The sequence below is a fragment of the Cuculus canorus genome, unplaced genomic scaffold, assembly GCF_017976375.1.
Source record: "Cuculus canorus isolate bCucCan1 unplaced genomic scaffold, bCucCan1.pri scaffold_54_arrow_ctg1, whole genome shotgun sequence".
Lineage (NCBI taxonomy): Eukaryota > Metazoa > Chordata > Aves > Cuculiformes > Cuculidae > Cuculus > Cuculus canorus.
The window spans coordinates 205,465-222,915 of NW_026527841.1; the positions used below are offsets into that span (position 1 = coordinate 205,465).

The window sequence follows — 17,451 nt, forward strand, 5'->3', positions numbered from 1 at the left end:
CCCACCTCCACACCCCAACATCTCCCCACATTGGAGTGCAAATTACACCAAGAGTAATGGGATTGTTTTAATGCTTCTTTACTGATTCATACACTACAACTGCTCTCCATAAATACTACTTATCACGTTAAGGGTCCTAAAAGGGGCAGAATCCAGCTCTTGTAAGTCCCAGCAGCGTCGGGGAAGCATCCTGTCAAAGCATGTGTGGGCTCTGAAGGGTGACTGGCCTCTCACAAGAGGGACGCAAGGCTGCTCCAGTCGCTTCCATCTGCTGGTACAGATATATCGTTGATGTCAAACAACTGCTCCACATTGACAGCATTGCAAAGGGAATCGCTTGTCCCTTCATCAAAGAGATGCTGCAGGAAGGAAGCGGCCATGCAGCTTTCATCCAAACTCAGGTCGTTCTGGTTGGACTCATCAAGGACCTGCTCCAGCCCCTGGGGACAGTCAACGTGTTGCCCATGTACCATCACTTCAGGGTTGCGCTTTTTGGGGCTGACTGGAGGTGTGACCTCCAGATCCCCAGAAGTGGAGAACTCCCTGTTCAAGTGGAGGTCCATGTCCAAGTCCCCTTTCAGGGATCCCAGCTGGGTCTGCTCCTCCTGGGTCAGCAAGGCACAGCTGGAGAGCCGACACACCTTGGCCATTTGCTTGGGCAAGGGCTGCTTGCGCTTGAGCCCTGCTTTGACATCCACTGCCTTCCGGTTCTGGTTCTTGATAAATTCTTCAAACTCTTCCAGCAGCTGCTGTGACTCCATGCTGACAGAGAAGACTTTTTTGGAGGCACAGCCCGAAGTGGCCGGGGAGGCGTCAACCTGTGCTTCTTGCTGGGCTTTCTCGGTGGAGGCTGAGTGGATCTGCACTGGGTGCATCCTCTGCTTTTTGAAGGCACCGCTCTTGAGCCGGTCAGTGTATTGCAGGTCAAGCTTCCAAAAGCCACCTCTCCCTGGCTTGCCTTTCTCCCGAGGCACCTTGATGAAGCACTTGTTTGAGGAGAGGTTGTGCCGGATGGAGTTCTAGACCAAAAAGAGAAAAAAACAAGGTGTAACACTTGTCTGCTGGCACAGCACCTGTCTGCGTGGGGAAGCTGGTGGAAAAGCACATTTGCAGCAAGGAGGAAGAGGAGGGTCTTTACACCCATGTGGCCACGGCCCCATTTACAGTGGCAACACGTGGCAGCACCATGGTGGACACCATCATCGGGGCCCTCTTGCTTCCCCCTCTTCATCTGTGCCCGCTGTTATTGTTGAGGGGAAAACAGTTTGCTAAAATACAGGCACCGTGTCTCCCTGCAGCCAGGCTGATACAAACCCGATGGGCAAAACTGCAGAGACACAGGGGCTGTCCCATCCTTGCCCCGTGTATCCCCAGAGGTGCCTTCTGGTCAAGAGAAACTCGCTGTAAAAGCACTGCATCCTCATCAGCCACTCTGCAATGAGGCGGAGGGAATACGGTGGGGGAAGGAAAAGAAAGAAAAGTGCTTATTCACTTACATTTCCTGGTGGGTTAAAGTATTAATCATTCCTCCCTGCAACAACCTCACATACTTCCGGCATCTCTGCAGAGAGGGACTGAAAACTTTCTTCCTTTCTTTTATAAACACATTGAATTCAAAGTGTGGTGATTATCCAGCCATGAGTTTGCAAGAGAAAGCCAACACACCGGCACACAGCTTTTCCCATAGAGTCCCTCCCACAAGTTTCCCAGCACAGACATGGGAAATGCAGCAGCGTCCCTGCTCTGAACCTCCCCAAGGAGAGATATGTCCAACAAGTAGCATCTCCTTGCAGACCCTCTCCATCCCTCTCCTACCCCTGGTCCTCAGTACCCACAGTCGCTCAACGTGGACCCCACGAGAACTCCAGAAAGATGAAGTGGGAGACAGAGACACCTCCACTCCAGAGCCAAGAGGAGACACAGGGACCAACAGCCCAGTGGGACCCTCCCGCTCCAGAAATGACCCTGGGCCCTCTCTTACATGATGGAGGCTGTGAAAGGCCCTTCCCAACAAAAAAGGGGAGAGGGGACAGGGCAAGAGGTCTCCAAATGTATTACCTTCCACGCAGGATCAGCTTGACGGAAGTAGCCAAAGTTGTCAGAAATCCACTTGTAGATGGCGGAGAGGGTGATGTGGGGCTCCTCGCTGGCTTCCATCGCCATGCAGATGAGGGCGGCGTAGGAGTAGGGTGGCTTGACGTAGGGGTTGCTCTTATAGTCAATGCTCTCTGTCAGCTGAGCGTGCATGGTCCCAATGTGGTGCTCTGTCTTGGAGGTAGAGGAGGAGACGGGCACACAGGGAGTGTGGGGTGTTCCCACGCACGCTGGGTCAGTGCCCAGGGGTGAGCACGGCACGGCAAAGCTGGGCATGCCCTGACAGTTGTGAAGGTCCGGGCCGCTGGGGCAGCAGGAGGAGTTGCCCGTGCTGGCGCTGGGGATGGAGAAGTCCAGCAGCCACGTCAGGTTGGGCACGCTGTCGTCCTTGTGGGGCAATTCCCTCACGATGCCCTCCTGCCCTCTGTCCTTCCCTGCCTGCTCGTGGCTCAGCCGCCCTTCAGCCATGCCTCACCGACATGTGAGATGGTGTATGTGAATCAGAGAGAAGGGATGGGGCAGATCCTGCAATGACAACAAGGAGAGGGATGAGGCTCCCTGAGGGGCAGCCGCTCTCTGGCACGCGAGCTCGGCTGGGACTGGGTGCTCCCCGTGCCGCTGAGTGAGATCCGTCCCTGGGCTGCTGCGCCCCAGAGCTGTGACACCTCCCCTGGGGGCTTTAGCAGCCCTGAACCTTGGGAAAATTCACTCAAACCCACACATTCCAGCGTCACCCAAACCCTCGTGGGCCCAGCAAGGCTTGGACAAAGAAATTAATCCATAAAACAACAACAAAACCCCCACCCTTATGCAACCAAAATCCAGCCCTGCCATCCCAAACAGCAGGAGTGTTTCTCCCACACGTTGCCAAGCAGGACAAAATCTCAAGATCAGAGACCTGGACAAAATGTCTTAAAGCTCCCCCTGCTTCCAGCTTCCCTCTATTCCCGGCTCTTCCCACTCCTCCCTGCTCCTGGCACCCCAACACAACCCGTTGGGGGACCGCGCAGCCCCAGCCCAGGCACACCCTGGCGCAGAGCGAGCTGCGGGTTCATCCTTGGGTTCCTGCCAGGCTGGGGAGGCAGTGTCTGGCTTCCCTGCTGGGCTACAGACCTGCAATCCTGCGTGTGTGGCAAGGAGCGAGCGCGCCGAGGCCGTGCGGGGCCGAGGAGCTCTGCTCGGGCTGTGCGGGGCAGTTGGGGCTGGAGGTCACTGCGTTGGAATGATGCTGCGCCCAACAGTCAGTGGGGGGCGGGGCCAGCAGACCCCCCTGCCCCGCCCCCACCAGATCACCCCCAGAGCTGAGAAACCACGCCCCCACTGCTGAGAGACCACGCCCCCTGATGAGAGGCCACACCCCCAGAGACAGCAGTTAAGGGACCACGCCCCTGAGTGCAATGAGGCCCCACCCTTTGGTGTAGTAAGCCACGCCCCCTGGGGGTTGCGATCCACGCCCCAAGGTGAAGCTAGGCCACGCCCCCAGACAAGAAGCCACATTGCCCGAGTCTGGTTGCAACGTCCCATCTGGGAGGACGAACCCCCCAAGGTGAGAGAGATGCCCTTGGGGTCTGGAGACCACGCCCCCACTGTTGGGAAGCCACGCCCATGGCAGGGAAGAGCTGGGCGGCCGCCCCCCCACATGACAGGGTGAAGGAGGCCACACCCCCAGGAAAGGGAGGCCCCGCCCATTGTAGCATGAAGCCACGCCCTCCCAGGTGCAGCAGCCACGCCCCATGTGCCACAAGGCCGAGCCCCTGAGACAGGAAGTAACTGCCCCTGGTGCAGGAAGCCACGCCTTCTGGGAGCAGTAGCCACGCCCCTGCAGGACTGGAAGCCCCTCCCTGAATGGAAGCCTCCCCTCCCGGGTACAGGAAGCCACGCCCCCTGAGGCTGAAGGCCACGCCCCTACCTGGAGGCCTCCCACTCTTCCCAGAGACCACGCCCTCTGTCCAGAGGCTGCGCTGCCCCAAAGTGCTTCGCTTTCACCTACGGAACAGCATTTGCTGCGCCTGCAGTCACTGCAGTGAGTGTCCTGTGCTCCTTCCCTGTAGTCATTTTTCACTCTGTTTTGTTTGGTTGGTTTCTCTGCCACTCCATCTTCCCATTAACAAGGATTTGGGTTTGCTCAGTAGCAATTGAGAAAGGAATGGATCGGGATGTGAGGTGTTGGGCGTTTTTTCTCTGGAGAGGTGGGTGGTTTGGGGATTCGGTTTATTTGCTTTACGAATCAAGACCTGCACAAAAGGGGCACCTGCACCCTGACAGGCACTGTCTTTGCTTTTGTGAATGGGTGAGGAGGAAAGGAAACGAAAGGCTGAAGTGTTTCCTACTCTCTTCTGTGCCTCTTGCTGCTCTTGGTGCCTTTGGAAGTCATTTTCTGCATGAAGGTATACAATCCCCTGGATTGAAGACTTTACCTAAAAACTTGAATGCTGTTTCAGAACTGAAACCAAGGTGTTCCCTCGTTGCACCTGATCCTCTGGGAGCCGTGTGCACCGTATCCCCCCGAAGAAGCAAACCTGGCCTTGTGTCCCCAGACTGAAATCCAGTGTCTTGCTCGAGTTTCATGTGGGTTTGATTTGTTGCCTGAAAAAAGGATGCTGGCAGTTAACTGTTACCATAACCATTTTCTTTTCCATTCTTTTAGGAGGGTAACGCCACAGGCCACTGAAACAACAAGAGAAGCTGATAACCTGGAAAAGCACGATTCCTCCAACAGATACCAGGTCTCGTCAACCCTGCAAAACCTTCCCACAAAGTGCCCTCTGGTGCTGCAGGGTCAGAGGCTGATTCAGCTTCTGTCAGGCTGGCAAGACAAGGAGGCAGACCTGGTGAGTGTATGCCTCGCTTGTTTGTTTTTCCTTTGTTTTCTTTGGCTTTGCTTGAGTGTGGTGGTAGAAAGTGCTTGTAGATACTACAAAAAAAATCCTGTGGATTTTTGAAATTAACCTATGGGAAAAAAATGAGCCACTGGAAATGTGATGGAAGAGGTCACTTTGTCAAGACACCCTTGCAGTCTGTCGTGTGTATGTACAACTCAGGAATATGTGTAGTTTTGTGACGATGCTTTGTAGAGCTTGGGCAGACACTTCTAGCTGGACTAGTGGAGGAGTCCACTCAAGTTTCCATATTCCAGAAGCAGTTTTTATGTTTCAGTTAGCAAGTAAGAAGTACTCCAAGAGTCAAATTTAACTTTAAGAACTGTGTAATTGAAGTCCATGTGGGGTGACTGGTAAAGGGAGGCTGAGGTCCATTTCTGTTTGTATGGAGTTTGAACAAGACGCAGTTTCATACAGTCACGTGAATGGAAGTTCTCATGTCTTTTATTTATCACCAAACTCAAAATGAATATATGTTATATACTCAGATCAGATAACAAATCTGCCGAGGCCCTGGTATTTAATTTATACTTGTCTTCTAGAAGATGAAGTTGAACTTTGTCTACGGTACTAAATCTACCAAAACTTTCTCTTTAAGATTAGGTGCCTGAGAAGGCAGATTCCGTGCCTCTAGCTTTAGCTTTACCTCCACACCACCAACTCTGAAATGGCTGCCCTACATGGTACCTTTTCTTGTTCCCTGAAAAGCATCTGGTATATCTTGAAACATCACATGTTGCTTCTTCCCCGGGTATTTCTTGTATCTCCTTTTATAGTAAGTTTCTGTCCTGTGCTTTAAGAGTACGTTTCTGAAGAGTCTTCAAGGGAGATGATGGATCTAGCCCTTGCAGTCTTGATTTTAGTTTTCTCGCCTTGCCTCGTGTATGTTGAAATGTTAAGAGATGTGTTGCAATATACCATAGGCAAATTTCCAAGGAATATTCAATTTATTTGTTTGACTAAGTGATGATACTGCAGCAGCAGTAGCAAAGTACCTCAAGTATTGAGACTGAATGTATTGAACACGTTTTTCAGTCCATTCTGACTAAGCAGTTGCTGAGGAGAGAGATGTGAGATGCAGCTGTGGAGACAGAGCCCAAAGAGCATCCTTACGGACAAGTGCAAGAACATTTCAACCTCTAAGGGTGCCTCTTGTACTCAGTTTGGAATACAGTGTTCCCGAGTGGGCCCTTGCTCTTGAGCTTTATGCCAGTTTCCTTTGAAGCATTAGAGTCTGCACCGTTCCTTATATTATAGTTGTGTCTGCACAGAGGCGTGGAGATCAGGGAACCACTGCATGGTTCTCCGTGCCTTGGGATATATACTGTAGTTGCTCCCTAATGCCTTAATCACAGGGATAATTCTTGTTCTCCTGGGAATTTTGCAAAGCAGCAAAGATGTGTTAGTGCATGAAGGATTTAGTCTTTGTGCTCATGGCAAAGCGATGGACTGCCAGCCCAGGCAGATGTTTAAAAGAGAAAATGGCCAAATAGTGTGGAGGTTCAAATTAAAAGGCTGTTTTAGTCTAACACATAAAAACTGGTTAATAAGCTTGGCAAAGTCTGTGCTTTCTTTTCCACACTTCATGCAATGAAGTAAGCTATAAATAGTCTTTAAATAGCTGTAAATAGTCTTTTTTCCTCTTTTTTTCTTTTTGGTTTTTCTTTAGGCTCATTATTTCTTAGCAGCTACTAGTAAAAGATATCTGAGAATTGCTTGGGATATTTAATTTAATGCTTTTGTTTTAGAGGGAAGTAAGTTGACTGTTCAGCAGCTGTTAATTTTGATCAAAGTTAAAATAAACAGCTTTGGTAATGTGTTACTAATGTTTCTCCATTACATTCAGTTTTACAACTTTCAGTCCTAGAGTTTGTGATGTCATTTCACTGGCTTCCCAGGTGTGTTCTTCTCTGTCTTTCAGTCAACACTGAGTTTCTTTATCTGTCATTAGCAAGTGACAGAGGATAAAATACACTTTTGTATTGTAGGTTTCCACAAGATTTCTTTCTTTGTTTGAGTTTCAAACCTCTAATTCATGTACCACAACTATTTTCTTATTATGTGGGATGCTTTATGCTTTTTATGGAAAAAAAAAATATAGGAAATGAGGTGGCAATTAATTTCTGGTCCCCCTGCCTTTAGTAAGACAAGGATGTTTTCATACACTGCCTATGGAGGAATGAGCCAAGCTGGGAGGCTGCAATGGATGAGTTTGAATTGGAAGCTTAACTTTGGGTAGAAGCATACTGTGAGATAAAAGCTTGTGGAGAGAACATCTGCATCCTTGACATACTGAACAAACAGCTGACCTGATTGAGAATAAGTAACTAAGGTGCTGCTTTATCTTTTGCTGTTCCTTTCTACTCCTCTGCTCTTACTTATGAAAATGATGTCGATAAGATAGTAAAATTTGAAGACTTTGGGGGCCTTCACTTCTTTAGATCCTCGCTCCTTTTATTATTTGATCGTAGCTCCTTTTATTACGTTAAGATTTCTCTTACACAGGTAAAGCTCCCAGCTATATACCTCAAAAATGCGAGCAGAATTACAAATGCTTCTGCAAACAAGGACTTTAACAGCAAAAATCAGCTTTCCTTTCCCCCTCTGTAAGTGGTATGCTTCCGAAATTCATTGAAATCCTATGCTTGCAGCTACTCATGGAGGCAAGTAACAATACTCCTTGCGGCGTTGCAGGGATTAGTCAATATGTGTCTGGGCTTTTGGACCCTTACTGCTACTGAACTCACTATCGTATGTGACACTAAAAGAATTTTACAAACAAGTAAAACAGCAGCACTTTAATTTGCCTAGGAAAGCTATTAAATATAATTTTTCTTTAGGAAAACTAAGCATCTAGGTACATGTCTTCATGTAGCACACTTTTACTGTATTCTAAATTGTCTGTTTTTTTCCTCAGTACCAGTGAGCAAATGCAAACTATAATGTACATTGTTAGCACAGGTTACAGAGACATAAGTAGGACTACCATTTTAAGAAAAGACTTAAACTATAGCTGATATAAGTTCAGCCGTAGGAAAAATACTGTAAGGAACACCTGGAAGATAGTAGTCTTTTAAGCAAATTATGATATCGCTTGTGATGTGATGTAGTCACATCATCAGCTGTGTGCACAACTGAATTGTTTCTATGTGCTTTATGTTAAAATCGTATTGCACGATCATCAGTACCCCTAGTATGTTTTAGAAATATGTTCATGATGCAAAATAAATGATTAAACTGTCTAATGAAGTTATGAGCAAATCTGTGGCAAAATTTCACCTTTGTGCAGCACAGAATGAGTGCAGTCAGCATGTTTAATTTATGTGTTCCTTGTGCGATTTCCCTTTTTCATTTTTTCATCTCTGAGACCAGAACTGAGTAAGAATTCTGCATGTTATTTATGCTGTTTTTTTTCCTTAATGTATTTGGATTTACAGACCTGCTCAGAGAAAAAGTGAAGCGTTAAGCTTTAGCAATTTAATTAGAAACAGTTATGGGATTGACTGGTTTCGGCAGCGTTAAGAAAAGGTTCAAGAAACATGAGAAAATAGTGAGGGGACCAAAGGTAAAATTATCAGAGGCAGCTTCTTTCAAAATGAGTTGTGATCTCCGAGTAACAGCAGAGGACAGCCTGAAATAATTTGCATGGCTCTCTTTGAAAATCCTGAGAATTGCTGAATTACCATGCTTAGCTTCCAGTACTTTATGACCAGCTGAAGAAGAAAGCGCTCCTCTTTGTAGTCAGGGAGGGCAGGGGCTTTCATGGATTGTTCTCATCTTTGTCGTTGCAGAGGTGTGCTCTGTTTGGATCCAAGGGCTTCTGTGCGACGCTTTTGGGAACAGTGCTATAGACACGCTTCTGTCCTCCTGCCTTCATTTAAGCAGACCATAACATATATGTCGCTTGTTTGTTGTGAGCACTCTTTGGCCCCTAATTTTTTTTTGAACTTGCACGATACCTGCACTTTCAGCTGTTAAATAAGAATGTATTTATCCTGTTTTGACAGCAACAAAAACATTGTATGCTAGATCTCTGGGTTCGCACCTGCGAAACAATTTGTATTTTGGAATAGCAATGTATTTAAATTATTTTAATATTCTAAAGGTGTTAGATACATTAGCACTTGTTCCTTTACCTGCTTGAATTAGGTTCTATCCTTGAAAACTTATGAATAATTAAGTATTTATAACAAAACCCATTAGAAAGTGGATGCAAGTTCGGTAAGGTATTTTTTGCTAATTCTATGAAAAATGAAGTTTTTAATTATAAGAAGAGTGATTTTTCATTACCATTTCAGAGTGCCCTCTGTACACCTTTGAATCAAAGAGCTGAAGATTTTAACATGTATTACTGAATATATATTTATTCAAACAGAATATTAAAGGGATTTGGCTTGACAGTGTTTTCCTTAGAACTTTGTTAGGAAAGTTGTTTGGAAATAGGTAAACCTACTGCTAATCTGAACCCTCAGAATTTTCAGTGGAAGTTTGTGGAAGTTTTGCTGTTGACGTTGTTAGACCCAGCATGTGAGTCAATCTTTGTTGTTCATTCTAACCAATAATTTAACGAGGTTGTATTTACAAAAATAGAAGGCTAAAACGAGTGAAGGCACCCAGATGTGCAGCTATGGGTTAGTCTGCAAGATTTTCCAGATACAAACCAGCTTACATTAGCTGTACTTGGTGGTGGAGGGAGGAGGTAGGGGCTGGAAATTACTCCCTCGTATCTGTTTTCACTCAACCATTTGCATCGTGGATTATGTTCAGATACAGTGAAAGCATTAATTTTGCTCTGAAAGCAGAGCTTTTGGTGAAATGTACTTTTCTAGGCTGGAGTAGCAGGGGATGCCAGAGAGAGAGCTCATAGTATGAAATCTGACCGGTGGAAAAAAACTTGTCGCTATAAATAAGCACTAAAGAATAAGCTTGAGTAAAGAAACTGTGTATGTATAACAGGTTGATACCCTTAGGATTTCAGCTATAAAATTTTGCATGTAATGCAGAAATTGCTATGAGCTACACGATATTCTCAAAAAAACTAGTACCATTTTATGATTTTTTCAGAATTTTTCAGTTCTCTGAAGGTGTCGTATCCAGGAATGCAGGTATCTTTATTTGACAGAGTCTTTAGGTAAGGTTTCAGTTTTTATTTCTAATGTGTCTCAAATGTGTGGCAGAGGTCTGGGTTTGTTGTGCCCACCAATTTTGTAGACTTCAACAGTAAAATAAGTTCTGTGTCTCACAGCTGCTGTAGTATACTTTAATTGTATAACTAGATATAGAAGGACTTGAAATATTTGTTGTTTTTAAGAGCGATATTGAAGTCAAACGCTGTGTGCCTACTTAAAAAATCAAGCCGTATTGTTTTAAGTGCTGAAACACTTATTTATTTGTATTGTGCTTCATCTCTGACATGAATAACTTTAAGTAATGAGGGAGATAATATCTTCTTTGAATACTGATTGCTTTGCAAGCCCAAAGATAAAAAAAAAAGCCCAGTTACATTTTATGAATTATTTCCAACGATGCTGAATAAGTGAATATTTTAAGAGAACTCCAGGTGCAGATTTTAAAATAACTTGGCGCTTTAGGTACTGAGGAGTAATTTTCCTTTTACATGCAACTATTTCACTGTAGTAAAGTCAAATGGCCGTTGTCCTTGTCATGTGACCAAATATATACTTCATTTTTACCGTTTATGTCTTTTGAGACTAGACTAAAGTAGAAACATGTTTTCTAAGATCAAAGTATATATAATTTGTGTGGCAGTGCAAGCAAAAATTGAATTGGCCCATGTATTTCTTAAACTTCTAAAATATAATTGACTTCTGCGTATCTATTTCTTAAATACTTATATCTGATTATTCTCTTTCTGTAGAGCTGAATGCCAAACCTCCTGAAAGCCAAAGCAGATTTTTCAGTGGACCCTGAGATGAAGGTATAGGTAATACTCCTGTTTAAAGAAAAGTTTCTTCCACAGAATTAATATACTGTCCTAACGTGCTCTGTTTGGATTGTCCACTACCATAGATTTCAAGTGCTGACAAGTATTGAAGGAACAGAAAAATGGAAGATGCATTAGGAGGCTGTGATTCTATTTTGCCTGGGATGGTTTCAAACAAGTTGGAGACGTGGTGTTTTTCTTACTGAGTTGAGCAGTTTTTCTTGTATGCCATTCATGGCTAGAACTGCATCTGTGTGAAGGGATTTCTCTCCTATTCCCATGCGAAGTCCTTTTGTGTTAGACAGAAAATGAAGAGATTTTACTGTAAATGCCCAACGTGTGATTTTTGTTAGAAATGAATCTTGGCAGTGTCTTGTGCCCAATGTGTTTACCCTCCTGGTGTACAGAAGGTTATGCACCAAGAAGGTTTTAGTTGCTCTGTCTCCCAGGAATTCCCTCCTGTGGCAAACAACAGTGTGGCTCTGATAGGAAAAATGATTTTGAAATTGTATTGCAGGATTCTGGACTTAATGACTTAATGTCTTCAGTTACTGTATGAACAACAGTGTATTTATGCTTATCTCATGCTGTAATTTGTTTTGTTTTGTTTTGTTTTCCCTTTGTTTTTGCTTTAGATTTCTTGCTAATTGTTGGGAAAGGAAAATCCTGCAGTAATTTTAAATATCTCTGTTTCCAGCTTGAATAAATTCTGCCAGACTAAGTGTTTCTCATCTCAGGAGAACCAATGTTTGGCCTAATCTCACATAAAAACTGGAGACTTGACTCTGTAAGATAGACTTAGGAAAGTGTATGTCAAGCTAAGTGTATTTTGCATTCTGTCTTTCCAGGTTACTTCTAATTTCCAAACTTGTAGGATTATAGCTCTGTTTCCATTGCAGTGTCACTGCTGCAGCTGGATGTGCTGGATCCCTCTTGCAGATATTTTCATCCCTTGTTTAGGATCTCATTGGTGCGTTAAAAGGAAGAGGTACCTCTCTTTCCTAACTGAAAAGGGGGTGAGATGAATTCACAGCTTGATTTCCCTTATTTTTCTCGGGCTAATTGCCCTAGCTCTGGTAAGGTCAGCTGTACCCAAGTTAAGCCTGGATATGCCACATCTACAGTTGCGCTGCACTCGCCTCTCTAGCTTTAGGAGGTGAGGGTATATTTTATTTCCTTGCTTTGCAAAAGTTTGAGCTTAGCTAGGAGGTATTTCCTAGCAAGTTGTGGAGAATCTGTTCTTTTTATTTAGGTAGAGGGGGCTTTTGAGAACTTTGCGAATCAACGGTTGCAAGCTGGCTGCTTTAGTGATGTAGCATGAAAAAGCTTTTGATTGGTGCTCAAGCTTTCAACCCTGAAAGATCTGACTCGAGATGGGAGCGTTTCTAGGTATTTTGTATGCTTAGGATGCCAGAGATATACCAGGCTTTTGTTATAATGGAGATTCCCCCACAGCTGTGTTGGTTTCATTGATGTTAAGTAGATCTTTTGTTTTAAATATTGTATCATTAATACTGGGTGGTGCAACAACCTCGTAAACTACTGGTCAGGTGACTCGGGTTCGGTTTTGAAGGACGATTTTCAGACTCATGTGATGGTCTTTGTATTAAAAGCTGTTTTCCATCCAAAAGGCAGGCCTACATTTGACATGCTTTTTAGCTGTTAGTTGGTTGATGCCCTGACTTTGGTAGCAGGGATGATAAACTCTAGTGCTTGCTTTGCTGAGTTAGTACTTCTCAAGTGAGGCAGAGGAATATGTTGTGGTGCAGGGGCCGGGTGGCATCCACCGGTCCTGATAGGGAAAATGCATCTTTGGAAGTAAGCTTGTGGGACTGACGGAGAGGTGTTTAAACCAGAATCTGTGGGGGAAGGGGATATGAACAGGATTGCTGAAGAGAAACGAAGGGTTGATGTTGACAGCAGGTGAAAAGAGGCGATTATCCCACTGTATGAGGCATCGGTGTAGCCTCACCGTGAGTTCTGGGTGCCATTCTGGGTTCCACGATTTAAGAAGGATGTGAAGGCCCTGGAATGCATCCAGAGGAGGACAACAAAGCTAGCGAAAGGCCTGGAAGGAATGTCCTACGAGGAACAGCTAAGGACTTTGGGTTTGTCTAGTTTGGAGAAAAGGAGGCTGAGGGGCAACCTCATTGCTCTCTACAGCTTCTCAAGAGGTGGGAAGTGGAGAGGGAAGTGCTGATGTCTTCTCCTGGACGTGCAGGATAGGATGCTTGGGGACAATTCAAAGCTGCGCCAGGGTATGAGGTTCAGGCTGGACATCAGGAAGCGTTTCTTTACTGAGAGTGGTCCAAAGTCCAAAGAGTAAAAGAAATGCACTTGAAGGCAGCCTGTACAGATAGAGATTTACGGAGACAGACACGGATACCAGCGTCCATGCAATCTAACCAAACTCTGTAATCCTCAGGGTGCCAACATACGATTATGTATTTATATCATACAATCATCCTGAAAACTTTTAGCCCGGAGGAGCAGCGGGAAACACATGCATGCATCACAGGAACTGTATCCCTCTGGCTTCCCTCTTGCATCTCCCCTCTGGTGCTCCCCCCCACCCAACCTTGCATCCCACTCTCTCTTGCATCGCCCTCTCCCTCTCTCGCACGCATCCCTCTCTCCCTGTCTTGCGCATCACTCTTAAATCCCTCGCATCCCTCCCGGCATCTTTTCCCCACATCCCCCTCCATCCCTCCTCCATGTCCCCATTAACAGACTGGACATAAGGAAAAACATTTTCATGGAAAGGGTCATTGGGCACTGGCAGAGGCTGCCCAGGGAGGTGGTTGAGTCACCTTCCCTGGAGGTATTTGAGGGACGAGTGGATGAGATGCTGAGGGGTGTGGTTTAGGGATTGTTAGGAATGGTTGGACTTGATGATCCAGTGGGTCCTTTCCAGCCTAGTGAGGAAAGAGTGAGCTCTCCTCACCCGCTTGTCCTCTTGTCTCTCCTGCAGCATTTTGCCAATGACCTCTTTATCCCTGAGACCAACCAAAGTGCATTACTGGCGGGATATCTCCCTCAGGATATTCTACGTACAGTCGAGCGGGCAGCAGGGCAGGTGAGAGCCTGACAGGATCACGGAGATGTGTGCAGCGGCCACATCCTGCGTCCTGCTTGGGGCTGTGGGGCTGCCTGTGGAGGCCCTGAGGCTGCCGCTGAAGGGGTTACTCTGCTCTTTCCAGAGATGCTTTGTCTGCAGCGAGAGCGGGGCCGCCGTCACCTGCCAAGAGCCAGGCTGTGACCGCAGCTTCCACCTCCCCTGTGCCATGGAGGGTGGATGCATCAACCAGTACCTTCCCGAGTACAGGTATTTCCTCTCCCTCCCTCCTCACTGCCACCAGGGAAGGACCCGGCACTTGTCACCTCAGCCACCCCTTTCCTCTTCCGCCAGGTCCTTCTGCTGGGAGCATCGCCCAGAACAGTTAGCGAGGGTGGCTCCGGAGAAGAACACCACCTGCGTCATCTGCCTGGACCCTGTGGAGGACACAATGTCCTACATGACCATGGTGTGCCCAGCGTGCAAACACGCCTGGTTCCACCGGGGCTGCATCCAGGTACGAGCTGTTCTCTCGCTTTCAGGGCATGGCAGTTGCTCAGCGGCACCGCGGCCTCACTCGTGCTCCTTACGATTCTCCTGCAGGGACAGGCTGTGTGGGATGACATTTACTCCTTCCGCTGCCCCCTGTGTAGAGACGAGGAGTCATTTCTCGCGGAAATGCTCGTCATGGGGATCCGAGTCCACTTGAGGTTGGTGTCCTTCTGTCCGGCTGACAGGACAGGAGACGGCAAGTGCTGTCCCGTGGGTCTGGGCTTCAGCTTCACAGGGGAGGTGGAAACGGTGCAGGGCAGGAGGAGCAGGGGCGCCCTGCGTCTGCCTCATGCCAGAGCAGCGGGGGCTCATCGATTTTCCTTTCTCCATCAGGCGTCCATCAGCAGAGAGCAGCGAAGACATGGAGGCTCTAATCGCGAGGCACAGCCGCTGCGATGCCAGTGAGTGCCTTTGTCCAGGAGGCAGGGAGCAGGTGGCGGAACACGGGTAAGTGGCCAAAGCTGCACACCGGGGCTCTGCACTAGATCTCTCTCTCACCAAGACCACGAGGCAGAAGGACTAAGAACAAAGCTCTGTCAGACTACACTTTGACCCCAGAGCCATGAACCCATTTTCTTCCACAGGCGCTGGGAGCTGCTCCTGTGCAGCTCCTGTGCTGCTGAGGGCACCCACCGACGCTGCTCCTTCTTGAGGAACACCACGACCCACTGGGAGTGCGACGGCTGTGCAGGCCTGGGCACTGGTAAGAGGCCAAGCACCTGGCTGTCCCCAGGCCGGCGGCCAGGCAAGGGCTGGCGGCGGGTGCCCAGGGTGGCCACGGCAGAGCCTCTCAGCTCCAGAAGGGCTGGGGGCACCGCTCTGGCCTAACCTGCCCCGGGCCTGTGGGACCGCGCCCTTGACCGTCCTGCTTCCCCTGAAAGCCTCAAGCGCCAGCTCGGAGATCACCGGAGCCAGGACTGACAGCCAGGCGGGATTGGGGCCTTCCCATGGCTCTCCGGCACCCGAGACTGGCACTGAAAGCCAGGAGGCATCGAGACCATCCCAGGGCTCCCAGGCACCACAGACCGACAGCCCCGGCACTGAGGGTACCGGGCTGTCCCGTGGCTCCCCGGCGGTTGAGGGCAGCAGCCGCTCCAGCCCCCCTGGGCCCGACCGCCTGCGAGAGCGCACCCGGAGGCGTCGTCAGGCCCAGACTCCGTACACTCGGCGAAGGAGGGGCCGGGAGAGCAGCCGGGTGCCAGCACCGAGCGCCGAGAGCAGCACCTCCAGCCAGGCAGCGCTGGGGCCGCCCAACAGCTCCACAGTACCAGAGACCACCAGCCCCAGGACGGAAAGCCAGGAAGTATCGGGACAGTCTCTGACATCACCACTTGAGACCAGCAACCCCAGCACCGAAAGCCAGGAGGCATCGGGACCATCCCAGGGCTCCCAGGCACCGCAGACCAGCAGTCGAGAGCAGCAGAAGCTCCAGCCCCCCTGGGCCCATGAGGATGCGAGACGCCTGCTTGCAACATGGAGCCCCAAATCCCTACAGCTGGCCTGGGCGCCAACGTGGCACCAGCCGTGCCCTCGTCCCCCACCGGTGCCCCCATCGCCCTGCAGCCGCACAATAAAGCTGTCTACTCCTCTCTGTCCCAGAAGGTTCCACGCTGGTTTGTCAGCTCCGTCCTCATCTCCCGGCCATGGGGTTGGACACGGCACGAGCGCACAACGCTCTTCGGGGTGACTGCTGCCTGAGCTCCCAGGCGCTGCCGAGCTACAGCGCTGGGCCGGAGCCAGCCGAGGAGCCTGGCTCTGAACCGCAGCGCTCGGTCCCCGGCACCGTTCCCCTCTCCACGGCGCTGGAAAGCCGTGAGAAATCTCGGAGTGCCCAGTGAGAAGGAGACCCTGAGCACAAGAGTCGGGCCGGGAAGGCGGCTGGTAGCAGAGAGTGGCTGGGGGCACTCTGAACACGGGAGCTGGAGCCTAAACTCCCTCCAGCCAGCACAGATGTGGATGCGGGACCGGCCGCGCACCCGTCCACAGCTGCTGGCCTGGCACATGGGGGGCTCTGTCCCGGCGCACCTCTCCCCGGTCACACTGATCTCTCCCCGCTGCCCGGTCTCTCCGATCTGCTCCTACTCCCCAGTCACACCGATCTCTCCCCAGTCACACCGATTCCCCCCCGCTGCCCGGTGACATATCCCTCCCTGTCTTGGAGCTGCTGTAGAGGGCTGCTGTCTTTTTGAGTCGAGGGGTGGGGAGGGGCCAGGTAGAGGTCTGGTGGCCACTCCACATCAGCGTCCATATCAAAGCCCACCTGTGCAGCAAGGATGAGTAGGGGAGAATGAGCCATTCTGTCTCTGCCACTCGTTTGCCTATCAGGATGACTAAACTGGCACCTGGCCACCCCCTCCCTTATCAGATTTACACCACAGATTTCAGAACAAAGACTCAGAGGTGATCCTCAAAACAAAAGGATTCATAAGACTTGTGAATAGGAATCTACATATGTTGCACTTGGGTGATTTAGACTATGAGTTTTTGTGACGGAAACATCCTGATCTACGACCCTGGATTTTCGGGATTCCTACACGTTGGTGGAGATTGCACTGGCAGAAAGCAATCCCCTGTGTCCCATACCATCGGGTGCCACTGACCAAAGTAAAGGAGATGGGCCGAGTGGTACCGGAGATGTTATCACACCAGAAGGGACTATAAGAGAATGAGAGGAGCAAGCCTTAATCAGAGCTCCCTCTCTGCTGGTCTGAGATCCCCCACCGATGTCAACAATCTATGAACACTAAACACCGGTCTCCCCCTGGTCGGTCACTCCGGTGTCCCTCCGGTCGGTCACTCCGGTCCCTACTCCGGTCGGTCACTCCGGTCTCCCCCCGGTCGGTCACTCCGGTCCCCCCCCCCCAGTTGGTCAATCCAGTTACACAGCGCCTGTGCCAAAAAGCTGTTTAGGACGTGTCCTCCTTTAC

The 17,451-nt window shown here is 48.9% G+C and overlaps 2 protein-coding genes across 2 annotated transcripts; one reads left to right on the forward strand and one right to left on the reverse strand.

Annotated features, from left to right (window-relative positions):
- Positions 1–230: 230 nt before the first annotated feature.
- LOC128850708 (forkhead box protein J1-like) lies at positions 231–3,274 on the reverse strand. The gene is made up of 3 exons (XM_054055692.1): positions 3,208–3,274; positions 2,059–2,619; positions 231–1,019 (listed from the first exon to the last, which is right to left on the reverse strand). The coding sequence occupies exons 2-3, from the start codon at positions 2,560–2,562 to the stop codon at positions 231–233; spliced, it is 1,293 nt and encodes a 430-aa protein (XP_053911667.1). The 5' UTR covers positions 2,563–2,619; positions 3,208–3,274.
- Positions 3,275–10,056: 6,782 nt separating this feature from the next.
- Positions 10,057–16,362, forward strand: LOC128850697 (pineapple eye protein-like). Its single transcript, XM_054055675.1, has 10 exons — positions 10,057–10,104; positions 10,852–10,911; positions 13,889–13,993; positions 14,118–14,242; positions 14,327–14,489; positions 14,576–14,682; positions 14,858–14,971; positions 15,109–15,227; positions 15,406–15,933; positions 16,127–16,362. Exons 2-10 carry the CDS (start codon positions 10,858–10,860, stop codon positions 16,360–16,362), a joined length of 1,551 nt encoding a protein of 516 aa, XP_053911650.1. The 5' UTR covers positions 10,057–10,104; positions 10,852–10,857.
- The last annotated feature ends 1,089 nt before the right edge of the window (positions 16,363–17,451 follow it).

What these genes read in the sequence shown, in the direction of transcription:
- LOC128850708 (XM_054055692.1), bottom strand. Translation starts at nt 2,562, where the DNA reads ATGGCTGAAGGGCGGCTGAGCCACGAGCAGGCAGGGAAGGACAGAGGG. An exon ending in AAGCTGATCCTGCGTGGAAG is followed by an intron (nt 1,020 to 2,058) that starts GTAATACATTTG and finishes TTTTTGGTCTAG; the next exon opens with AACTCCATCCGGCACAACCT.
- LOC128850697 (XM_054055675.1), top strand. Translation starts at nt 10,858, where the DNA reads ATGCCAAACCTCCTGAAAGCCAAAGCAGATTTTTCAGTGGACCCTGAG. An exon ending in GGGATCCGAGTCCACTTGAG is followed by an intron (nt 14,683 to 14,857) that starts GTTGGTGTCCTT and finishes TTTCTCCATCAG; the next exon opens with GCGTCCATCAGCAGAGAGCA. An exon ending in CCAGGCACCGCAGACCAGCA is followed by an intron (nt 15,934 to 16,126) that starts GTCGAGAGCAGC and finishes CTGTCCCAGAAG; the next exon opens with GTTCCACGCTGGTTTGTCAG.